Source organism: Propithecus coquereli, unplaced genomic scaffold (assembly GCF_000956105.1).
Source record: "Propithecus coquereli isolate 6110/MARCELLA unplaced genomic scaffold, Pcoq_1.0 Scaffold792, whole genome shotgun sequence".
NCBI classification, from domain to species: Eukaryota; Metazoa; Chordata; class Mammalia; order Primates; family Indriidae; genus Propithecus; species Propithecus coquereli.
The window spans coordinates 1,055,866-1,081,709 of NW_012154085.1; the positions used below are offsets into that span (position 1 = coordinate 1,055,866).

General features: G+C 53.3%; 1 protein-coding gene across 1 annotated transcript; it reads right to left on the minus strand.

Moving 5' to 3' along the window:
* Positions 1–846: 846 nt before the first annotated feature.
* Positions 847–25,464, minus strand: IGFBP2 (insulin-like growth factor binding protein 2, 36kDa). Its single transcript, XM_012663071.1, has 4 exons — positions 24,927–25,464; positions 3,078–3,307; positions 2,231–2,371; positions 847–1,340 (listed from the first exon to the last, which is right to left on the minus strand). The coding sequence occupies exons 1-4, from the start codon at positions 25,354–25,356 to the stop codon at positions 1,176–1,178; spliced, it is 966 nt and encodes a 321-aa protein (XP_012518525.1). The 5' UTR covers positions 25,357–25,464; the 3' UTR covers positions 847–1,175.
* Positions 25,465–25,844: the final 380 nt, after the last annotated feature.

Consider the following 25,844-nt stretch of genomic DNA (forward strand, 5'->3'; position numbering starts at 1 on the left):
CTCATCTCACACCTGGTAAAGGCCCAGGTGTGCCGCTGCCTCTCAGACTTACTAGGTGGACAGTCTCTGTGGCCAGCAGGTTGCGACTGCAGACATAGAGGCCTGGCTCTGTGCCGTGTGCTAAGGAGGGGACAGGGTGGATGATGGGCCCTAAGAGCTGAGCATTCCTCCCCACAAGGTCCATGCAAAGCAGGGGAAGCCCCTGGGATTCACCAGGGTTCAGGGGCTGGCAGAACAAGGGGCAGAGCTCTGATACAGACCTTCGCCTAGGAAACAGGGCCCATCTGCTCTGCCTCAGTTTCCACATCCCCTCAGCCTGTGCTCCTTCACAGACAGCCCTTGATTTCCACTTGACATGTGCTGGTGTAGGGGCCAGTTACGTGCACCCCCCAGAGAGCAGCGCCTGGACTCTCAGTGGTGACACCTTTGTGAACATGCCAGTCAACAGCCCCGGGCCTTTTCTTTTGGGGCCGAGTTGAAATGTCTCACCCGGCGAAGGAGGGAGCTCTCCTTTCTTTCAGTGGCCGGAGAACCCCAATGCTTCCCATTCCTATCTCCCTTTGCAGTGTCATCCAGAGGTAGGAGACAGGAAGACAGGCCTGTGCCCACCTCTGCCTCCACCCCAGGACCACCCCGTCCCTGCAAAGCCTCATCCAGGGTCCAAGCAGGGAGACCCCAGGGGCTGCACAGGAGGGTCCACTCTAGATTCAGGAGATGGGCTTCCTCCTTTCCCTTTTACAAATGAGAAACTGAGTCAGGAAAAGCTGGCTGGGAGGAGGCTTCACGGGCCTCTGAATCCCATCCCCAGAGAGGTCCCAAAGACTCAGGCAAGAGACACATACTTTATTTTTCCTTCCTTTAATTTTAAGCAAAAGAGACACAGGGGTTCAAAAATAAAAATTTCTTTTTCCCCCCTCCCAAAGCTTTACCCCAGCTCCCCTACGGCAACCCCCTTCCTCCTCAGGGGGAAGTAAGAAGGGGGGGGTGCAGGCATCTCCAGCTGAGAGGGCGGGGCAGGGGAGGGTGCCGAGCTCGGTGCTGGTCTCTTGCCAATATAAATACACAGGTCAAGACTCCTGGAAGGTCCCCCACCACCCACCACCCAAGCTCTCTCCGTTTTCTGCCGGTGTCTGGAGAGGGGGTGGGGCGAGGGCCAGGCACCGGCTGGCTGTGGTTTACTGCACCCGCTGGGTGTGCACCCCGCGAGCCTCCTGCTGCTCGTTGTAGAAGAGATGACACTCAGGGTCCCCCCGGATAGTGGGGGCTCCCTGGATCAGCTTCCCGGTGTTGGGGTTCACACACCAGCACTCCCCACGCTGCCCATTCAGAGACATCTTGCACTGGGTAGAGAGGGGAAGAGAAGAGAAAAGTGTGAAGTGACTCCTGCAGCCAGCGGTTCCTTCCTCCCCTCAACCACATGCTTGCTGGGCAGCTGCCCTGTGCTCAGCCGGTGCTGCAGGGTGGGCTTCCCAATGGCGAATGCACATGGGGACACTTGCTAAAGTGCAGATTCCCATGCAGGAGGTCTGCGGAGGGCCAGAAGTCCTGATGGCTAACAAGCTCCAACGTGACGCTGACACTGCTGGCCCAGGGACCACTCCGATTAGCAAGGCGTTGGGATGCCCAAAGGCAAAAAGACTGAGTCCCCAGCCTCAAGGAGGTCCCACCCAGTGGAGGACTTGGTATGCTAGATCTTCACCATAGTGTGAGATGAAAAATCTCATGTCACAGCAAGTCGATATGTGCCAGGCACTGTGTTAGCAACTGACACGCTGCTCACTCGGTTTATACCTGACACAGAGATTCACTTAATCCTCACAACCACCTTGCGAATTAGATATGTTATCATCCCCACTTCACAGATGAGACCGAAGCACAGACTGGTTAGGCAACTTGCCCAAGGTCACACAGCTAGTGAGAGGCAAAGCTGAGATGTGAAGCCAGGAAAGCCGAGGTGCATTGGCTTAAGCCCACCTCTCCTCTCCAAGAGCCTCCCGCTGACCTGGACACCACGTGCGGTTGGCGGGTGGCTGGGTGAGTGGGGTCAGCATCTGACCCACCTGAGGCCAGAGAGAGAAGACACACCGCAGCCTGGCAGCTGGCACCCTGATCCCTGTGGTCACAGAAGTCTGAGTCTCCCGCTCAGCTCAGACCTCAGAGGACTCCGGGTATGCCCAGAGCCTGGGGCCGAGGAGGAGCCCCTCCAGCCCCGGCAGGCACCCGTGCTCACCTGTTTGAGGTTGTACAGGCCATGCTTGTCACAGTTGGGGATGTGCAGGGAGTAGAGGTGCTCCAGAGGGCCCCGCTCGTCTGGAAGGCGCATGGTGGAGATCCGCTCCAGGACCTGGTCCAATTCCTGCTGGCAGGGGGTCTGGGAGGACAGACAGGCACAGAGGACGCGTGGAGTGAGAACAACGGGCCACAAACACCAGTTCTGGAGGCACAGAAGACCTCCCCAAGGCCACACACGAGGAGGTGGGATGAGGCACTTCTGACACCCAGCCCAGGGATCTCACTACCATATTGTCATGCCCAACCCTCCTCAAAGAAAATCGCATGGACGTGAAGTTTCACTCCTCTCCTTGCTCTGTGACAGTGGCTTCCGTGGGTCACAATGGGCTCTACTTGCAAATACTGCTCCAAGTGGTCGTCTCCAGAGAAGCCATACCCCAGACCAGCAGCCGAGCTCCACTCCTTCCCATAACCCACCCAGGGCCACGCCCCGGGAGGGCAGAGCTGGGCGGGGCAGAGGACAGGGGCAGCCCAGGGAGGGAAGCACACCCCAGCAACAGCCAGCCAGTGTGAGGGGATCCACCGTCACCCCCGGCGTGCCTCCTCTTTGCCTGTGTCCCAGAACCACACAGAAATGTGCAGGTTTCAGAAGCAGGGACTTCCAGAAACAGGGTGTGCCGTCCCTTTCACAGCCAGAGATGCTGACTGACCCAGAGGTCACCGAATGTGGTGGCAGAACTGGAAAGAAAAATGCTTTGCCGACAGGTAACACAGGACACCAGCCCCAGCTGAGACCCCCTCTCCACACGCTCCCACCCGTCCACCCGGACGCGGCCCCCACTGACCCTGGCCGGCGGCGGCCGCAGCTTCTTGGGCTCCTCCAGGCCGAGGTGGTGCTTGCCGCCCTTGCCCATCTGCCGGTGCTGCTCCGTGACCTTCTCCCGGAACACGGCCAGCTCCTTCATGCCCGACTTGAGGGGCTTCCGGCCGGCACTGCCTCCGCCCCCCAGCATGTTCATGGTCCCGTCCACGTGGTTCTCCACCAGGCCTCCCTCGGAGTGGTCATCGCCATTGTCTGCCGAGAGACAAAGGGAAGAAGAGGTCCATCTTCCCAGAGACGCGAGCCCTCCAGGGACCACGTGGACCCCTAACAAGGACAAGGATGGAGATGACCAGCACCTAAGAGCACTGACCACACACCAGGGCCCGCCCGTGCTAGGCGAAGACGTGAATGATCCATTTCAGCTCCGCAGTAACTCTGACCTGGTGCCATTAGCACTCTCCCTGCCTCTCACAGACGGAGACGGCAAGGCTCACAGAGGCCAGTTACGGGATGCAGACCACAAACCTGACAGTGACAGATCCAGGATTTGCATTCAGACTGTGCAATTCCAGAAAAATGACAAGGACACCTACTCTGTTCCGCCCCTACCCGCTGAGACCGGGTGAGGGCAGAGGAGCACAGAGGGCGCACCTGCCAGGCCCTCACCGTGGAATGGACCGAGTCCTTCCTGGGTGGGACCTCCCAGATTCACCCCCACTAGGCCCAGGTTACGAAGTTCATCATTTATGGTCAAAGGGTGCTGATTAGGGGAGCTTTAAAAAACTACGCCACAGAGATCACCGGGCCTGTCTGGCGAGGGGGTGAGAAGGCAGAGAGCCTCGCGGCCACCCAGAATCCAGTTGCTGACATCCCCTGCTGGGCACTCCCCTGCTGTCGCCCCAAATTGCCAAACTGCCCCCCAACAAAGTCCACACCTCGCTCTGCTCCCAGGCTGCTACAGCACTACACCATGGACGATTTTGTTTCTTTCTGTCCATCCCACCCCAACCCCATCACACCGAGAGCCCCAAGGACAGGAACTGTGACTTCCTCAACTCCGTAGTTTCAGCTCATTGCAGGGCATGAAGGCCGTCAAGGCGTTTGTTCTTAAACTTGCTGTGTGCACAGCCCAGGTGAAGGGGTCCTGAAAGCAGACCCCACCTACCACGGTCTCACTCTGGCTGCCGCACAGCCAGCCAGGGGAGGGTGGGAGAACCCCAATCACACAGCAGAGTTGTGAGCAGGGAGACAAGCCCAGCAAGCTGTAGAAGGGCAGGGACGCAAACCACCCGGCCCGGCCCTGGCCCCTTGGAGACACAGCAGAGCAAACAACCCCAGACCACGCCACCCAGAGCCACTCGTCTGCAGGTCCCAACAAGATCTGGGTGGGTGCAGAGGGGGTGTTTTTCAACAAATCTTGCATATTTTCTCTCCCTCTTTAATGTGCCTTCAAGCCGTACAGCTCTGATAGCACAAATGAATGACTATCAAAATATAATATTTCTACACAAGGGTTTCAGACAAGGCACCTGGTATTTGGTGGTCCCTTCAGAATCCAGGCACAATGTGGTGGGCTCAAGTGGCCACCCTGCTGGGCACTTACCTTAGAAGGGGGCTGGAAGACCCTTGCCGGGTTGCGGTGGGCTGTGTGGTGCTCACTCACTCACCTCTTCCAGGCCAGGTAGGCACCTGGCGTGGCACTACAGCAGCGCCTGCTGTCAAGGGGTGGCCAGCATGGCCCCGCATGCAGAATCACCCAACACAGGTTTGCCTCCACCCCTTCCCCTCCCACTGGGCCTGACACTGGCCGGTCCCCACTAGCCACACAGCAGCACCCCTTCAGAGCCGGGCACGTAGTCTCCAGGGTAGCAGCCTTGTCAAGGGGCCACACTCGGGTTAAATCCCAGTTCTGCCACTTTCTATACCACCTGCTTCCCCGGCAAACTTCCAACCTCTCTGTGCCTCTGCTTCCTGAACTGCAAATTGTTGAACAAATAATAGTTTCGACTTCAGAGAACTGTTAGGAGTATTTTGGAGGCAAAGCAGTTAAAATATGACCTGGGACGTGGAAATTCTGCTGGTGGTTACTCCTTGGATGATGAGGATGAGGAGGGTGGCACCAGTTACCTGCTACCCCGCAGTGTGGACCCCACCAAGAACCAGGAAGCAAAGGAAAATGGGCCTCTGGGCATCCTAACAGGTGTCACCATGTCCGTGCATTTTACAGTCCTGGCATTTTCCACCCAAGATGGGGGCACAAGCACCACATGAGAAGCTTGACGGTTCCAACAACATTGCTCCAGTGAGCCTGGTTTCCGAGGCCACCACAGAAGAAAATCAACAAAATTAAAAGGAGATAGAAAGAATGCATGTGGACAGTGGCAAGAAGTATCAAATGGCAGGCAGGAACGAGGACACTAAAAAAACCAAACACAAGAACTCTGGGGACAATCCCTGCATGGCAAACAAGGCCACATCATCGATGACCCCTGGGGATTTCTACGTCTGACAGCCCAAAACAGGACTTGCGTTGATGACGACAACCACGGGACATCAGCACGGGGGAGGGGGTTAAAATTTCATGTACTCAGCATTAAAAAAGACTTCTATCCAAAATTGTTAAATTTTAGAAAAATAACACTTGAAATATTTCAATGTAAACCTCTGAAACCTGGAAAATTCTTTTATCTAGAATGGTTATTCCCTAGGGGCTCTGGGTTTTGTGCTAAAGGAAGCAAGAACGGATGAAATTCCGTTCCAACAGCCCAGCACCACCCGCCGGGAAAGGCGAATTCAGCGACTGCCCCAGCCTGGGTGTGAGTCCTGTTCTTGTATTTAATCAGATCCAGACACCAGCCCCGGAGAAGAGCCTTCTGCCTCCATCCCAGCCACCCAAGACCGACATGAGAAAGACAAACAGAAATGGGAGCCTCCAGGTGCCCTCACCCGAGCCCTGTGCACCTGAGATCACGCTTGGCATCACTCTCATCACCGCGCCGGCCCGGCTGGCTTCCTGCCCACAGACACAGAAGCATTTCTGGAAACCTTGCCACCTTTCCAGGGCTCAAGACTGTGTTGTGCTCACATGGTAGTTAGAGAAGACACCAGCTCTGGGAATCTGCTGGCACAGCACACTGCCACCACTTCTGGAACCTTCCACTTTGTGGGCATGAAGCCCATGACTCTCAGAAGTTCACCTGGCTCTGCCCTGTTGGGAAGAGGCTCGTCTGCCCGCCCAAGGTTTGGGTTAAGACAGCTGGTCTCCGTTGTGGTTATAATTACATGTTCTCTGGTTGAAGAAAGGAAAGGTAGCTCATTTTTAGTCCTAACCTGGAGCTTCTGGGAAAGCTCTGCTCACCCAAACCCAATGCCTGGAACATCCTGTGGCCTCAGGGTCTGTTGACCTCAGCAGCACTGCTAAACGTTTGGACCAGTCAATTCTTCATTGTAGGGGGCCATCCCGTGCAGTGCAAGGTGTTGAGCCGCATCCCTGGCCTCTGCCCACTAGCACCCTCCCCAAGCTGGGACAACAAAAAATGCCTCCATACATGGCCAAATGGCACCCGGGAGGCAAAATTGCTCCAGGTTGAGAATCACTGTTCTGGAGTCAGACTCTTTCCCAAGACCTGGAAGTTCCCAGCGCATTGCTGAAATGGCTCCAGGCTCCACTTTAAGCAGGTCTAGCTCAACTATATTCCCCACCTACGGCTAAGACCTTCACCACCCTCTGTCCCCAGCCACACCAGTCCACAGCTTCTCAGGGCAGGGAACGGGGGTCTTCCCTGGGCCTCCCTGAGGACCTGCAGCCTGCAGCTCCCTCCTCCCCGACCTCTCCCAGGCTCCTTCACCACAGACAGTGGCCAAAGAAGCATCCCTTGGCCGAGTCCTAGAGGTCAATCCAACGTTTAATCCTCACAGGCGCTCTACAAACTCTGGAAACAGGGGTGAGGAGAGAGAGGGGCCACACAGATCATGTGCTTTGGCACCTGAAGGCTCCGGGCAAGGCCAACTTGGCCACCGGGCACCACAGCACAGCACCTAGGGGCTAGAAGACCTTTTAAGTCTTTTAAACTCAGAAGAAAAAACTTAACTTTTAGATCAAAAAGTCTTGTTAAGGCCGGGCGCGGTGGCTCACACCTATAATCCTAGCACTCTGGGAGGCCGAGGCGGGTGGATCGCTCAAGGTCAGGAGTTCGAGACCAGCCTGAGCAAGAGCGAGACCCCGTCTCTACTAAAAATAGAAAGAAATTATTTGGACAACTAAAAATCTATATAGAAAAAATTAGCCGGGCATGGTGGCTCATGTCTGTAGTCCCAGCTACTCGGGAGGCTGAGGCAGGAGGATCGCTTGAGCCCAGGAGTTTGAGGTTGCTGTGAGCTAGGCTGACGCCACGGCACTCTACTCCGGCAACAGAGTGAGACTCTGTCTCAAAAAAAAAAAAAAAAAAGTCTTATTAATATACAATATTAATACATTTGTATTTATAAAACCAGTTATAAAAACATGGATTGAAAATATGTTTTTATGACAGAAGGGGCCCACTGAGGCAAAAGTGTCTGGGGTCCACAAATGTCACTATGCGATCCTGGCTCCCGGCCCCAGAAGGCAGGTGTTGCTCTCCCAGGCGTCCCAACCTCCCTGCAGTGAAGGTCAGCTTGTCCACCCTCATGGGGCCACCTAGATTCGAGGGTGTGTTTCGTTCCATTCCTTTATTGATCTCACCACTGCCACGAACATGCCAATAAGATGAGGAAATCCATGGGCCCGGTTTGCTGACACGAGCTCTTCTTACAGGGGGTGTAGCATCTGTTTCTTTCTCTGGAAGGGGCTTCAGGACCCAAGTCCAATGGCCAGCTCTGAACTTCACATCTTGAAGTAGAAGCCCAAGGGAGGGAAGCGAACTAGTTGACTGGGTGATCAGAAAGGATTACAGGCTGAGAAAAGCCTTGATTCTCTGTTACTATTTCTAGACCGAGAGGTTCCAGAATTCAGCCCCCAGAGTCTAACTGCCTGAGTCTGAATCCCAGCTCTACCACTTAGCTGTGCAGCCTTAGACAAACTCTTAAGCTCTCTGTGCCTCCACTGCTCATCAGTAACAAGAGGACAAACAGCGTCCACCTCCAATGGGCTGCTGGGAGGATCCCAAGACACCGCATGCATGTACAGTGAGTGCCTGGCACACAGTAAGAGCACACGGGATGAGCTCTTAGCTGCTTTCCTTTCCTCCCCAGCAGGAAAGCGCCCACACGGCCCCCTATCCTCAGACAAGGGCATCGTCACACAGTACCAAGTTCTTCCCAGATATTCCCTTATAGGCTACAGGAGCGATCCACAGGAAAACATTCCAGATGCAGAACTCCAGCTAGAGATGGAATTTGCCCTCAGAACAAAAATACCAAGTTGCATTTTTTTCCTGCCTAAGAGAGTTACGTTCAGAATAACATTTATTAAGCAACCACTTATGTATGCAACTCTGTGGGCTATGGTGCAAAGGTCACTATAAGAAATGGTTCTTAGCAACCCAAATGACATCATTGGAAACGGCTCCAGGCTTACAGACGGTTGATAGGGACCTCCGAGGACCCCCAAAGAGACTTCTCCCTATGGATTAGTGAGCATTAGCTCTTGTGCCCTACGTAGCACCGGAGGAAATGGGTCAACACTAAAGCAGGGAGTTTCATGATATATACGAAGGTTAAGCTGTCCCGAAGAGAAGTGGGGGAGACGATGGAGTGGACAATCCCAGTGCCGTCAGCAGGGGGCCTGGAGAGCAGGGGAGAACGCCTGTCCCTGCCTTAGGTGTACTGCCACACCTTTCTACCTTAGACGCCTGGAGAGCTGGAGGTGAGAAAGGCAGGCGGAATGAGAGGAAATGGATTAGCTGTTCCGTGTTACAGACGGCAAAGAGGGACTCCCATCTCGATCTACGGCAGCAAACACATCTCTGCATCATCAGAGGCACTTCACCATCGGCACGGGGTCCCTACATTGTCCTTTGGCCCCCCTCTCCCAATCTAGCTGGAAGCTGACACCCCAGGAGAAAGAGCTTTATGTCCACTTCTGTGCATTAATACCCTGGTTTTCAAACTTAATTTCAATGTAGCCCATTTTTCCCAATGTAATTTTGTTAGATTGTGACATCAATGACCTTATTCGACGAATCAAAACCCTTGTGTTCAATGGACTCTTACACCCACAAAACCTCACTTTCTCCTAGTGTCATGTTCTGACCTCAATGCTCCCCTTGGAAATTGGTGATTCCTGATCTGTGAGAGACCTTAAAGCTTTCTTAGGAAAATGAGCCCTAAGAATCTACAACCAACCCCCTAGTCCTTCTGGCGTGCCGTGTGCGGAATCGGTTCTTACCCAGGCCTGGTGAGAAAATGAAACCTTTCCCGCAAACCGTCATGCGTCTTCCTAATAGCTCAACAAGTCTTCCTTCCTTCTTCTTTTCTTGATTCTGAAGAAATCTTCCCCATTTTCCAGCCTTCTCCTCCTATGTCATGCTTACCTTGATATCTGAGAGCTGGAGGCACCACAGAGATGATCTAACCCAACCCAGCACCTACCATTCTTCCAGTGGACTCACCTCCTTCAACAGGTGACAGCCTTCCAGGCCTTCAAGAGGACTCTGAGTAACCAGCCAGCAGAAGGAAGGCTGGCTAGAGACTCGCATGGCTCCTTCTTTGTTAATTTCTCCCAAAACACACTTAGCCTTGACTTAGCCTTGACAAAAGAATAAATACTAACCACCATCCTCCTCCTCCTCCTCGCCTCCAGACAACTTCTCCACTAGCATCCATGGCAGTGGACGATTCATTAACAAACTCCAATGGGCAGAGAATAGTACCAGTCAAGAGCCTCAAATCCCAGCATCCGCCTTCTGATTCCCTTGTGAATCATAACCCTTTAACCTCTCCTAGCTCTAATTTCTGAAGTCAGAAAAATAAGACTAATAATCTTGCTAAAATGAAGGCTGCTGTTTAAATAGGATACAGTATTATTATCACTCTCAGTGTGTGCAAAATCAAGCTTTAGAAGAAAGGTGCGGACAATCTATTTCTTGAATGGGCAAATGAAAGCTATATCTGCTATGTAAGAGGAAGGGTGGGTGATGTCTGATCTGTAGAATGGCCAAACGCATGGAAAAATGAATTATGAGGGAGTTCTGCAATACTGTTTATTTGCCTATTTCTTCTAAAGCTTGATTTTATTGCATAAATTCTCTATATTGCTAAATATTAAAGCTCTCTGCCATTTGATGGAAGTCCTTGGGCAAGAATGGATTTGCCTAAATTACTTTAACTTTGTTTATAGAATTTAGGGGACAGAAGGAAGGGAGGGAAGGAAGGAAGGAGGGAGGATAGGTGGTGGCTAGTAATTGCCATGCATGTGCAGGCGAGGCAGGGCTCATATGTAAACATGCCAAAACACACAGGAAACAGCTTTAGTTGGAGACAATTCAAAGTCAGTCCCTTCGGATGGCTGATGGCAGTCACCAAACTCCATGTGGCATGCAGCCACTATGTTTCATACCACAGCCCACCAAAAGGCTGGGATTAATAATTCAGGCCATGCTGGGGGTGAGGAGGTAGGCAGAAGTCAGAAAGGGAGTCAGGTGGAAAGGGGGTCCTATTTGTTATTTTTTAGCTAAAGTTTAACCTGAAGTCCTTAGTCTCTCTGGTTGAGTGACATTGTTTACGTGTCTTCCCCCGCCTTTTTTTCAAAAGGTCAGAGGTGGCTGTGGCCTCTCATGCTGGAATTCCGAATAGTGTGCAGTGCATGGATGTCTGTGTTGGTGTAGGCTGGCACCCAGGACACATTCCAGATTCTTTCTGTTGGGTCATCTGTTCCCTGTGGACACCCAGCTTCACTGCAAAGTCCCTTCCCATTCTTTCCACCCTCTGAGCCCCTGCTTCCTGCAAGGGAGCCAGCCACCTAAAGCCTGACACCTCTCAGATGCCACCGTGTGCTGGGAGAAATCCCAGTCCTTCCTCAGCATGGTTTTCAAAAATTAGGTGGTCCCTCCTCTCTGCATCCCCTTTGTGGTAGGAGATGACTGCAAACAGCCTCCGCAGACGTTCCAGATCCAACAGTCCCCCAGGTGGTAAGATCGCACAAGTGCAAGAACAGGCCTTTCCCATCCAGGGACCATCTCCCTGCACCCACAGCTACCACAGGACTATCACCCAGCTGGTGTTGAAGAGCTCAGTGAACTGTGTCTCGTGGAGAGCCCAGTGGGCACGTGCCACCACCCTTTCCTGGGGAAGGAATGACTACAGGAGACGATGGCGCATGAAGGGAGGGCAGGGAGACCCTATGTGGCCAATGACTCCCCTCCAGGCCAAGCCACCCTGAACTCTTTCTGGATTTCCTCTGGAGCACCAGCTCTTGGGTTCGAAGCCTTGGCCAAGCAATTCCAGTGTGGTAGGAAGCGCAATGCTGGTCAGAAAGCCAGAGGACCGAGGTTTGATCCCGACTTCACCACCATCCCTGAGACTCTGAATGATGCCAGGCAGGGTATTGAACTTGCGTAGATTTCAGTGTGCTCATCTGTAAATTCAGGGAGTTGAAGTAGGTCAATGGTTCCCAAACATAGGTGTTCATCAAAAATCGTATGAAGGATTTGCTAAAAATAGCGTCCTGGACCCCAGCTCCAAAGATTCAGAGACAACAAGCCTGGGCAAGGCCAAGGATCCTGTATTTTGGACAACACCCCTCAAGCTCTGGCACTGCCAGGACCCCCATTCCTCTGTGATTCCCGATCTTCTGCCTGAGTTTCCTGAAGAACAACTTGGGAAAGGGAGAAAGATGCCTCTTCTGTTCAAGACTACGGCCTCACGTGTACACTTTGCAAAGACACAGCCTCATCAGCTTTCTACCCGTCGACTCCGGGGTACATAAACACACACATATGCATGCTTGGATGTACGCAGAGGGGCCCTTCTTGGCGAGGCATCATGGAGATTTCTAGAGCATGCCCTCACGCTGCCGTCTCATCTCGGGCTCCCTCTGAGTGAGCAGAAACAGCACAACCTCTTTACAGCCTCCCTGCCTGTGCGCTCTCTAAAGGGCTGCTTTATAAACACCAGGGTCATTCCTGGAATTGCAAAGACCTGGGGAGGGTCAGGGCTGAGGCAGACAGCTTGAGAAAACAAAAACATGCTCAAATTCAGCCAAGGTCCTCTGGGGCTCTGTGAGCCAAGCTGTCCTTGAAGAGCCAGAGAAATTGATATCAAGATGGCAAACAGCACTATCAGCTTTCACTCCTTTCCATGGGACCCAAACACTTCTCCCCTGGCTCAACTAAAGCCACCTGGGAACCTGGCAAGGTGGCCTAGTTGCCGAGGCCCAAGTGAGTAGAGCATGCTTTGGTGCAAACTTGGACCAGGGGCCTTGGGAATGGGAAGAATGTGCTTGACACAGCAATTCTGCTTCGCTCTACATGCGCGCAAGGGCACACGCGCAAAAATGTTCATTACAGCATTATTTGTACTTGCAAAAAAACTATCAGCAGCCTGACTGGGAAGTCTTTCACTAGGTGAACGGATAAATCAAATCAGTAGGGTAATGCAAAGGAATAATACACAGCAATTAAAAAGAATAGCTCTGACCTCTGTAGATCAATCCGATGTTGAGAGAGAATGAAATCCGTATGTACATTTTCAATTTATTTTAACAACATGAACGTTATTGGTCATCCGATATATACATATATATACACATATATGCATGCATATGTACACATGTAGATGCAACATATGCAAACACATGCACATTGGTCATCCATATGTATGCATACAAATCCATTTAGCTAAGAAAGATAAATACTTCACAGCTTCTGTGGCTGTCTAAAAAAAAAGAAAAATAAACACTAAGTACCGCATGCTAGTGGACAAACTATGAACCACTCACAGTTCTGGGTGGTAGACTGGTGTTACTGCATTGTTCTTAGTATTTTTCTGCATTTTTACAATTTTCTTTTAAAAAGTTGCCTCTTACACCATCCACCCCTCACCTTCCTTGTCGAGTAGGGGTGTCAGGAATGTTGGGTGTCCCTGGAAACTGCTGGCTGGAAGAGGACCAAAACCGATAGTGACATGGCAGACTTTGCCACCACTCTCAACGGCCAGAGCAATGTTAACAGGGTCACCTGCCCACTAGTTGGAACCTGGCCGTGTGGGCTCCTGGCCAGCTCTCTGTGCCATGAGTCAGAGGAAAGACCCAAGATAACAAAAGAGGGTCACAAAATCCAGAAGAGGGAGAGGGCAGAATCAAAATGACTCAGGGCTGAGACCAGAAAGCGAAGGGACAAGCATACCCTGGTGCAGCCCAAAGGGTACAGTGCAGTGCAGACACCCACAGGCCAATAATACCCGATGCAAGGGACCAGAGAGAAAACAGCCTTAAACTAAAACAGGAGAGATCCAGGTTAGAAGCCATCCAAGAATTTCTTAAGAAAGAACAAAAACAAGTTATAAACTGCAGATGGGAAGAAACTGCACAACCTTCCTCTGGTATAGTTGAGGAGGAACCTTTTGAGGAGGAAGAAGGATGAACAACGTGGCCTCCAAGTGTCCAAAGGCCACGCAATTGAGTCAATGAAAGGCATCGCTGGGCAAAGTCCCCAGTAATTTGACTCAATTTCCCTCACAGCACTCTAGCCTTCGTCCGCGGGCAAAAAGCTGAGGTGCGGGCCTCTCCTTCCTCCTCTGAAGGATGGAAGCTTCTTGAAGGCATAAACTTGGTATTACTTTTCGTGGAGCTTTAAAAATTTTATATGTTATGAAAGAAGGACAGAAAAGAAGACATTCTGTGTGTTCGATTCACTTTTTTGGAAGGAAGATATTGTACTTTCTTTTTCCAACAGTGAAGAAGCAGATACCTGGCGAACGTGATTCTGTTACTTCTGTGACTTTATTCCCCATAAAGGGACTTCATTATTAGCGTTAAGATCTTCCCACGAGCCGGGCGTGGTGGCTCACGCCTGTAATCCTAGCTCTCTGGGAGGCTGAGGCGGGCGGATTGTTTGAGCTCAGGAGTTCGAGACCAGCCTGAGCAAGAGCGAGATCCCGTCTCTACTAAAATTAGAAAGAAATTAATTGGACAACTAAAAATACATAGAAAAAAAAAAATTAGCCGGGCATGGTGGCGTATGCCTGTAGTCCCAGCTACTCGGGAGGCTGAGGCAGGAGGATCGCTTGAGCCCAGGACTTTGAGGGTTGCTGTGAGTTGGATGACGCCACGGCACTCTAGCCGGGGCAACACAGTGAGACTCTGTCTCAAAAAAAAAAAAAAAAAAAAAAGATCTTCCCACGAGCCTTGGTCAAAAGGCTAAAAGAGGCACCCATTTATTTGCACAGCATGTATACACCTCTTTACTGACTCGGTTTCTTCTTGGATAATGTTCAACTTGTTAAAATGCTTTTCTTGTCCCCCTCCAATATCAAAAAGCGTATGTTATAGGTAGTATGACAACCGCTTTTGAACACAGTCTCTAAGCTTGCACAGAGTGTGTACTCAATGTCCACACATTAGAAAAGCTGACTATCCCAAGAGCATCAACCAGTTGCCCTGGAGAACTTGGAGGCATTAATCCCTTTCCCCCCTCCTCTGGCCTCTCCCTCCCTGTCTAGGGCTGGTATCAGGAAGAGTGGTTATGGGTAAAGAAGGGCAGTGAGCAAATGGAAGCATGAGGTGGGATGGGCAGGACGCTGCCTCTCCCAGGACCCACATTCAAACAGCTGTCCCCAGCTCGGTGCCAGTGATGTGATCCCACAGCCCAGCTCCCAGACAGTAATAAAAACCGAATCCTCCCAACCTCTCTCCCACCACCCTCCCCTTCCTCCTGCCTCTTCTCCACCCCAATAATACTGCTCCCGGACACTCCAGGCCTGACACATTGAACCCAGAGGATGTAAAAAGAAATTTAAAACCTGCAAAGATGTCCAGGATTGCCGGCCACACTCTCAAACCAGCACAAGAAGTGTCCTGAATATAAATAAGCGTTTTTAAATAGGTCACCATGCTTTTCTCTGTCTTCAACCAAAAGTTCACTAATCTTGTCTGATACAATACTGTGTCACATCAGTTGCCTTCCTTGGCCACGTTCTGTTGGTTTAAAAGGCAGCGAACCAAACTAGAGCCAACCGGCAGAGCCTCGAGTGAGAGTCCCACCTTCCGGGGCACAAATGGGCCACAGGCGGCCATCAGCACAGTAGGGGACAATGGTATCAGGCCCATGCTGCCCAATGGAAAACCCTCAACCACTGACTCCCCTCTGGACCCATTAAAGGCTTTCCAAAGCCCACGCAGCTGACCAGGTGAGCCCCACCCCATGGAGTAAGCCACACCCAACAGTATTCTCAAAATGACCAATCAGAAAACACCTAAAAACAGGCCCTTGCCATTCTCCTGTTCTATGCAGAGGTCAGAGGGAGATGAAAAGATGGGGTCAGAACCAGTACTACCTTATTTCGTTATCTGAGTCTCTGTGCTACGTGGTTCGTATACATAACTTTGTTTCATTATCAAGCAAGCACATGAGGTTGATAATTTCTTATCATCTCTCCCATTTGATAAAAGAGCCACAGTTTGAGGGCAGCTGCACAAAGTCACGTAGCCAGTGGCCGAGCCAAAACCAAAGCCCGGTTGTTTAGCTCCATAGCTCTTAACCAACCAAAATGGCATCCGGCCACTCGCCGCCACTTGAGGAAAGACCCTCGACCATGACCTTTTAACCCGAGGGCTGCAGGGGGAGCGATCGGTCGCATGCCAGCTGCCCCACCCAACCTAAAAAGCCTCAGGCTCCAGTGAACCCATCCCGCCGGGTCCCCACATCCTGCCCGACACACTCCCGCCCCCGCTGCCACAGAAACCCACCGCGTTATCACGCAGTCCCAGGGCAGGGCACAGGCACAGGGGAATTGCCATTTTCATTTTTCCTTGGCCTCAGGCACTTTAGAAAGCAAGTTCACCATCCAGAGGCAACTTGGCACCTCGATCCAGAAGTAAAGACAATAGACCTAAAAGAAACTTCCTGGAGAGTTGCGTAAAGGAACATTTTTGAGAAGTTATGCCTTAATTACTACCTCCCAGGGAAAAGGAGCTTTTCCAAGAAGCAGTATATAATTCACTGCTTTCCTGCATGCGTGAGTCTGATAGAACTGAGCACTGGCATGAGAATCCAGAGACCCAGACTGCATTCTGGTCTGCATTTACCTTGGCATTTGAACCCGAATGCGGCCTTGATTTCTTCCTCTGTCAAGTGGGAAGGCTAAAACGGAGCTCAGGCAGGGAAAAATGCAAAACAAAAAAAAAACCACTGGGCTTTCTGGTAGAAGTGGACAACATTTAGAAAAAAGCAAGTTTAACTATTATTTAATCATTTATCGTTTGACGTGGCTCTCTTTGCTTAGGAGTCTCTGCACCCCCAAGTCCAACCTGGATCTCTGCAGCCAGAACGCGGTCAGGATGGCACACACCGGGCAGGCTCCTCCTGCCACATCCCTCCACCCTACCCAGGCCTTCCGGGGCTCAGCCCCCTCCCCCTGCCACTTCTGGCTGGGAGAGCTCAGTTCCTTGAATGAACACAGGCTGACACACCTTCACCCACCCACTAATTAGAAACCTCCCCGGGCTTCACTCCGGGCCAACTTCCCCAGGGTCTGTGGGCCAATTCCTCTGCCCGGCAGCTGGCGGCTTGCCAGCTCCTGCCCCCTTCTCCCCAAACTTCACTCCTGCCCTGCCTCCCAACAGCCAGGAAGAGATGTGGGGCTGGCGGCCAGAAGGGCCCCAAGGACTGCCAAGTGTCCCTCCTCCCCCGCAAAAAAGAGGGAAGGGAAAAAATTCCTGAGTACAGTCGACTCTGTATTTCTTTCCGGGGGAGCCGGTTTCTGAGCAAGGTCTCCCTCTGAGTCGTGACTGACACCCAGGGGCTGAGCCAGCCAAGATCCTCCCCGGCTTTGTCAAGGAACAGGAGTGGCCTGGGAAGGGCCTGGGGTCAGCAGCTGAGGAGGAGGAGAGGCACAGGGAGACGAGGAGGAGAGGCACAGGGAGATGAGGAGGAGAGGCACAGGGAGATGATCCTTTCGCCAGGAGAGAAAACTAAATCTCCTGCACCCCACACAGCCTGCACTTGGAAGGGGTGGAGGAGGGAATGCGTGGAGTCACATTGGGGCCTGAAAACCAACACATTTCCCTGGACTTCCCCACCTGTAAAAGATGCCACCACGAAAGCCCTCAGAGAGTCTAGGAGGACTAATCCATCCGGCTTCCCAGTGGCGACACTGTGCTTTGCCCCCACTGTCCTGGGTTTCTCCGTAGTATACACTGGCCCCAAAGATTCAAGCGTCTGCCTTCTCCACCTTCCCAGAGGCTTGCCCCGTTAGATGCTGGAGAATAGAGGTGGCGTCATTGTGCACAGACAGGCAGCCACTCAGAGGGCCTCCCAGTATCACAGATGAAACCAGACAGTAGGAAAGACCCCAGCACTCCGAAAACGGCCCCCCAACGCAGCGTTCCTGCTCAGGATCCTTGAGCCCCTGCAAAATGAGATGCTGCACTCCCACTCCAGAGGTAGTAAATTCTGGAGACAATGTAGCAAGCAAATGTCACTATTTTGGAAAGAACATCCAATTTCTTTGCCAGGATCACGTTCAACGTGTTCTGTCATCTAGGTTCAGAGGTTTGAAAGTCCCATTTTCCTGGTGCAGGAAATGGGTGCCATGAGGTCTTTACTGACTTTGACGACTGCACAACTGCACACCCTATGTGCTGTGTTAGGACTGCGGTCCCCAAACTGTTAGGGATTGGGCCAGCCATCTGTGGAAAAATTGTGTTCCACGAAACTTAGGAAGTGGGGGGCACACAGCAGGAGGTGAGTGGTGGGCAAGCTTCATTTGTATTTACAGCCCCTCCTGCCATCGCTCACACCACCACCCGAGCTCCGCCTCCCCCTCCCCAGTCAGTGGAAAAATTGTCTTCCACGAAACAGGTCCCTAATGCCAAAAAGGTTGGGAACCACTGTGTTAGGACCACTCTGGTTAGCGCTGACCTTATTATCAGATGCCTGGGTCCTAGCAGGTTTCTCCTGGAAGGCCATCTATACAAAGAGTACCTTCTCCCACCCTGAAATGTGGCCTTGGGGATTCTCCAGTGCTCTGGACTCCAACAGCCGGGAGGCCAGGTCCTCCAGCTTTGCTGGCCAGGTGAAGGCTAGACTCAGCCCTGGGTCACCTGTTAATGAGCAGCAAGGCCGGCATAAGAACCCAGGTGTCCCCCAGAGTCCCTCCCACCCCCATTCTAGGCAGTGCAGAGAGAAGCTCCCATATCAAGAATGGTTAGTCCCAGACATTTGGACTCAGGTCCCAAAGAGCACACCTAAATCACCCATAAAAGATGCAAGGCTGCCGACCACAACCACCTGCTCACTGTCCACTGGGTTTATACTGCGCTTGAAGTACAGTTTCGTGACCCATTCCACAAACAGCCTCACTACAGCCCTGTGAAAATAGGTCAGAGAGGTACAGACATTTCCATTTTATAGGTGAAAAGATGAAAATCAAGTGACTCATCCCCAAAACACAAGTGCTTAGGTTTTATATGTACCGCATATCTTTAACACACACACCCGTGCAGGCGCCACCCGATGAAGTCGGTACCATCAATTTCTGATTTACAGAGAAGGAAACTGAGGCTCAGCAGGACAAATCTCTGACCTCAGGCAACTCGTATGTGGTAGGCACCCAGGATTCGAACCTCCAGAGATGAGTGGCCTGCCTGACGTGTGCGGTTTGACCTTCACTTTAAGGGCCAGCTAACTGTGACAGAGGAGATGCCACTTGCCAAGACTAAGGCAGCCAACATAAATGAGAACCTACTAATGCTTTCCACGATCACAATCACCCTAACATGCCCCCCAAGAAAGAGAAAACGTCATCCTTATTTTACTGACAGCGAACCTGGCGTCTGAGGAAGGCCCTTACTTACCACTCAGGTCTTAGGAGATGGGTCTGCACTGGAACCCAGGTCGATGTAACAGCAAAGGCCAGGCTGCTTCCACCAGCACCTGCTACCTGCCCACTCCTTACAGAGGCCGCCCTGTCACTCTCTTGTCTCTCTTGACTGGCCGCTGCATGCTGGCTACTTGCATTTTTGAAGTCCCCAAGCTCCGGATGTGGGCCTCTCATTGGAGTCAAGGGAATCCACATAACCCAAATCTGGCAGTGGTTTGCCGTGTCCCATACATCACCTGCACACAGCAGGTGGCCAAGAGCAAAACTTCTGGCTGACAAGGTCAAAAGCTATTTTCTGCCAACAGCCCAACCCCCTGCTCAGCCGTGGAGGCAGAGGGTGCAGAGGAAAAACAGCCAGGTTATCCCCAAGGAATCCCCAAGGCCACATTTCAGGGTGGGAGAAGGTACTCCCTGTATAGATGGCCTTCCAGGAGAAACCTGCTAGGACCCAGGCGTCTGATAATAAGGGCAGCGCTAACCAGAGTGGTCCTAACACAGTGGTTCCCAACCTTTTTGGCATCAGGGACTTGTTTCATGGAAGACAATTTTTCCACGGACTGGGGAGGGGGAGGCAGAGCTCGGGTGGTGATGTGAGCAATGGCAGGAGGGGCTGTAAATACAGATGAAGCTTGCCCACCACTCACCTCCTGCTGTGTGCCCCCCACTTCCTAAGTTTCATGGAAGACATGAAACTCCTTACTTACCTGCAGAGCGGCCCCTGCCTGATGCCCACTGTCCACACCCATGACACGGAGGTGGAAGAGCCTTCCTTGCAGGGATGGTGGAAGACAGGATACCAAACACACAAAAAGCCGGCTCATAATAGGGTGAGGACAGATGGGAGGATGACCAACCTCCTGGCAGCTGCCTGTCGTCTCAGTAAAATGCTGACCAGAGGTAGCAAGGAGAAGCAGAGGGGCCTACAGCATCTGCCAACTGGGTCGCTGGCTCCCCTGGTAGATTAAAGTATCACCCCCTCTTCCATGCCTTGGTCTCAGCGGGAACAGGGCGAGTATTAACCCCCGTGGGAGGGAATCTCCCCTTCCCCAGTCCACTGAAGCCCTGTCAACCACCCTCCTCATTTAAGGATTCAAATTTTTTCAAACATTCTAGTCTACAGTCACCTATATAGTAAACCTCTGATTGGAACTCAGAGGAAGGCTGGGGCCACCATATTTTCCACTCCTTATTTTTGAGCCCTGCCCACCTACCTTACCTAGTGAGCAGCCAGGTGTTCTTGCTGGGCGATCAGTGGGAGAGGCTGAAAGGGTGAAGGTTGGGAGAGAAAAGCATGGTCTGCAGGGACCGAGGGACAGGACGGAGAAAGCTGGGGAGGGCAGGGGGCGCCGGGAACACAGAGAGGGAGGCCGAGACCAAAGGCACTCCCTGGATATGAAGTCCCCAGATACACAGATGCTTAAAAAAAAAACTTCAGGGTTTTTCTTTTTTTGTGGTATAGTGCTGCAACACGTGAGGAGGACCAATAGCAAAACCAATTGTGAGCGTAGTAGACTTGTGGCCCATGCGGCCCACGTACGTTCTGCTCCTCCCTTGTTCCCTTCTGCAGCCCCTGTCCTGCCCTTCCAGGTCCTGTACATACTTACCCTGTTCTCCATTCCATGACGGCCAAGAATTTTCAGAACTTCCTCCTATCAAAACTTAGCCACTGTATGTCCTATTTTCTATGGCAGAGAACTGCCAAGCGGAGAACCAACTGGAAGCTAACCTGATCCCTGGGCCAGAGAACAGTGATTCTCTCAAAACCCTCAAATGTCTGATAATGTGGGACAGGACATGCTCCTGCTCTCAGGTAACCCAGGGCATTTTGATACGACTAATTTCCATGTGCTCTCCTAACCCAAAGTAATGATTTGCCTGAAAATCTTACCTTAAAGCCCAACACTAAGGTAGGATAGCAGCGAGAACCATCTAAGCCTCCCTCTTCCCTGTGCCTACCAGAAAACTCAATAGTCCAATTGGCCAAGAGCTGTGGTGCAGACCGACCCTCATGACAACAATGAATGGGCACTTCTTCCCCTCTAGACTCTACCACCTATTCTAACCCAGGGATTCCTTAGCCCTGATTTGTAAGATACTTCAACATTGTTATATAGGATTTTTTTTCCAAAGCTTCCTCAATATCTTGTTTAAGGAATTGGGTCATTATTACCACACAAAGGGACCTATCACAGTAAACGTTCTGGGCATATGCAGAAGGTGGGTAGGGAAACTTCCAGCAAAAAAGACCCAATTCTGCAACTTCCTCCGGTACCAGCCCATCATGGGCAAATGGCAGCCCCAACGGCAGCCCCAGGCAGCAGTGGCAGACAGAACACTGCGAGCCTCCCCGTCCAGAAACTGTCGGGCCACGCCCCTCAGACGGGCCCTGCCTCCAAGGCCAGGGCGCACAGAGTCACGCCCAGCTGGGTCTCTCAGACCGCCCCCAGGAGCAGCCCTCCACCCGCCATCCCCTGCTTCCAGCACAGAGGTGCCTGGTGACTCAGGCAGAGCAGCTTAGCAGGGCTAGTCTGGGAGCGCCGTCCAGATGGGGGAGGGGCGGCGGAAGGTAGTGGTGTTAACAATCAGTGACAGTGGGTCCCACTCATTTCCCCAGTCTATTTTACGACTTTGAACTCGGTATGCAAATTTATGCAAGACGAGATGCAAAGCGGTGCTCGGAGCCAGAAGTCCCGTTGCTTTTTCCCCCTCTTTTTTGAAGCTGCACTGAACCACTGTAAATCAGCGCTGGCCTCTTCTCCCCTTCCTTCTCCCCCAGCAACTGCAGATGCAGAGCCTCCCCGTCCGCCCGCCTGTCTGCCCTGGGACTTTGAATGACTGCACATTTCTATAGCACCTTTATATGTGCAGCGGGCCAGACGGCCACTCGGGTGCCCCGCCCCTCGGCATAATCCCCTGCATTGTGCGCGGCAGGGAAGGAGGCTGGGGAGACACCGAGGGAACCAGTCCAGCCCAGCCTCGATTCTGAAAGGGCCCGGCCTGGCCCAAGCCTGCTCCCTTCTCTTGCCCTGACATTTCTAGGCACTTCTGCCCGCGCCACCACCAAACACACCTACAGGATTTTAAAGTCCCGACTTCAGGCAGATCATGGGGTCCTCCTTCCATTTTTCTTCCAGGCCTGCCCACCCCTGTCCCCTAGTCTGACTTCGTAGTTTCTTTGAACCAACAAGTCCCAGGCCATCACCCCCATGGATGCAGGCTCACCATCACCCACTTCTTCCACCGCCTGCCTGCCTGCCCATGTGCCCACCCCCACCCCCACCCCCACCCCCTGCATCCCTGCCATCCCCAGGAAGCCAGCAGCACAGCCCCTGAGTCCTGGGAACAAAGACAAAAGAGCTAACAGCAAAGCCGGAACTGCTGGGGTTTGCTGCCTCGAAATAAGAGGGTATGTTTAAAATTCTCAAAAGCAACCTGCTCAAAGAGGAATGCAGGCTGGGGGTGGGGGGATGCTCATTCTTCAGAGGGGAGAGGAGATGGGAGAAGGAGAGTAGGAGAAAGCAGGATTCAGTGCTAAGGTCTCATCTGGGCCAGTCCCCACCCCTCAACTGGGACCCCAGCAGCACTCTCCACACAGCAATGCGAGGCCTGCCCCAGCCCAAGACCCTCACCCCACAGAAGCCTCCAACCTTGACCCCTCTCTTCCCTGCACCCCTGCAAGCCCAGGCTTCTCCCCAAAGAGCTCGTCTCTCCCCAGCCCTACTCTTGTCTCAGGCGCCCCTGATGTTGGTCACTTCTTTCAAGTGCACCTATTGAGCTTCCATGCCCCCACCCCCAACTTCTGCTGAATGTCCCCTCTTCCCAGGCTGGAGCACAAGAGAAAAATGCGGAAGGCGTCTGGGCACTGGGAGGAGAAGGCTGAGGAGGCAGCTGGGGCGAGCTGGCGGAAGGGAAGTCCCATAACCAGGCAGAAAATCCAGAGTGACATTCTTCCCATGAACTCACCGCATTGTCCCCGGGCTCCCCTGACAACCCCTCCCTACCCCAGGCTCTAGGGAAAAGTGAAGGGGGGGAAATCCCCCGCATCTGTTCCCGCATCTGTTCCGGGCTAAAAACCCTAACCTGCTTCAGGGATTTGCGAAGCAGGAGAATTGGTTTTTTGGCTTAGAGTTAAACGAATGAAGAGTGAAAAAAAAATACTAAAACATTAGGAAGGAAATGCACCACACGCTTTATTAAAACAGTCAACATCCAAACCATCCAAATGATTCTATGAACTTAGAGGCCCTTTGAAAAGTTCACTCTGCTAAGAAAGATGTTTAGTTTGCCAGAGTTCAGCTCAGAAACCAATCGGTACCACCCTGGTGGACCACGGGTGGGAGGGTGACGAAGAGGAAAGCAGGACTTGGGGGTGGGCGCCCTGCCCCGCAGTGAAGGGACTATTTCGGGGTCTTTTTCCTTTTCTTATTACTTTCTAAGAGAACCAGGAGGGAAGGGTTAATTTCCAAAAGGAAGCGAGCAAGGGAGAAGAAGGGGACTGAGGGGGTTCCACTTAAAGGAAGCCCCAACTTGCTCTGTGTTCCAGGGCAAAATGTGCCAGAGAAATAGAAGAAAGATTTCAACTCTGACCCCTAATTCCATTCTCAAGGAGAACAGGAAAAAAACAATAGCAGCCCAGAGGAAGGGGGGAGGACTGTATGGGGAGGGGGGGCTTACAAAGACCGCAGAAGCTGAGAAGCAGGCAAGAATGTTTTCACTTTTCTTTCTTTTTTTTTTAAGTTTGAGAAACTTGATCAGACTCACTTGCTTTTTAAACAACAGCAGCAGGCAGTGGACACATTTCACCACTGTCTCCAAGAGGAAAGAAAATAATTACAGCTTCCTCCAGACCACTGGGGCAGGAGGCTTTCATAATTTGAAAAAAAAAAAAAATGAGCTCCCTAGAGCCTGGTTGTGCCCTTCAAACAATTTCTGGGGAGGGATGAGGGCCCCTTAACAAAGAACCCCAGGGTCCCCATTCTATCGGGCAGGCAGGGTCCCTCAATTCAGGATGGGGGATGGGGATGCAACACAGCGCTCCAGTAAGAGCAGCTGCTTCCACCGCCCAGGCATCCTCCTGCCTTCTGACCTGGAGCCCAGATGCTAAACTGCACAGCCTGGTTGTCGCCGTCCCGGGATCGGAGCCGGCTTAAATTACACTAAGTCAACTGCTGGGGTCTCCACCTCGCCTCCCAAATGCCCCCTTTGATTTTTCTGTTCAACCTGGCAGCGAGAACCCTCTATGCAAAATAGCACCGTTTTTCCCAGGAAACCCACCCTACAAAGTACCAACAAGTCCTTTCCTCCCACCTCACAACCCCAGCAGAAGGAAGGGTCCCTCAGTGCGCCGGCGCGTCCACTGTCGCCCTCTCCTCATCCGAGGTCCCTGGTGTCACCGGCACCCGGCAGCCTCCGCCTCCCAGCAGCGATCCCACCAGGACCCTTGGCCGGCAATCGCCGACTCAAGCAGTGCCCCGCAAGGCTTCAAGTTCCCACTCCCGCAGACATAGCCAACACCCTCCTCCCCAGTAAATCTCTCCTCCGGATCAGAAGTCGGGGTACGTTCCACCCGGGAAAGACTACGGCGACAGGGGTGCCTTTCCTCTCCCCATTCATCCCCACCAAATTAGGAGCCAGGGCTCTTCCGTTTGTCTGACTCCAGTTCTCCTCCCCGGGCCTGACTTTCGGGTCCCTGCTCTCGGCAGTGCCCCCACCTCCGGTCAAGGACTCCGCGCTTCCTCCCCTAAAACAGTCGCTGGGGTCCCGCCGCACACTCCTTCCCTGCCCAGTGGCCGCCAGCCAGGCTCCCCAGCTGCCCGCCAAGTTTCTCCCAACTAGCTGTCCCAGCCCGCGTTACCTGCAACCTGCTCGGGGCTGGCGCCGTACTCGGCGTCCCGGCGCTTTTCGCAAGTGCCCTCGCCCATGACCAGCGCCTGCAGGGGCAGCTCGGAGCCCGGGTGGGGATAGCAGCGCAGCCCCTGGGCGCAGCGCGGGGTGTAGACGCCGCACGCCTCGCCCTCCAGCCGGGCGCACACCGAGCAGCAGCCGCAGCCCGGCTCCCGGACGAGCTCGGCGCAGGGCGCACGAGGGCCGGCGGCCGCCCCGGCCACCGCGGCGGGCGGCGCGGCAGGCGGGGGCCCGCAGGCGGCCAGGCGCTCGGGCGTGCAGGGCGGGCAGCGGAATAGCACCTCCGCGCGCGCCCCGCAGCCACCGCCGCCCGCGCCCAGGAGCAGCAGCAGCGGCGACAGCAGCAGCGGCAGCGCGAAGCCGCTCAGTCTCGGCAGCATGTTGGCGATAGGGAGCGCGACGGCGGCGAGCGAGCGGGCAGGTGGCACGGCCCTGCGAGCGCGAGAGCCGCCTCCTCCGCTTCTTTCTCCTCCCCCGGCGCGGCAGCCGGGTCCTAAAGGGCCCGCTTCTCCCCGCCCCCTGCCTTCTCCCCTCCCCCTTTTGGAGACCACCCCCTTCCCCCGGCACTCCCGCACGCCGGCACGTGCATGCGCGCACGCCCACTCGCCCGCCCCGCAGTTGGTTCCCGGCTCTGCGGGTCCCCGAGTCCACCCCAGCCACGTCCCTCCACGCTCCTCTAGCCCTGGCTCCCTGACTCCCGGAGAATAAGAATAACTTGCAGGTTGGGGTCGGATCGAATTGGGAGTGGAGAAGAGCGGGTGCTTTTTTTGTCTCCCGTCTTTCAGTTCAGTTCGGAAGGTCTTAGTTGCGCGCTTCCCATGTGGCCGCACCGGGCTAACTGCCCGGGAAGCACAAAGGACATAAGGCA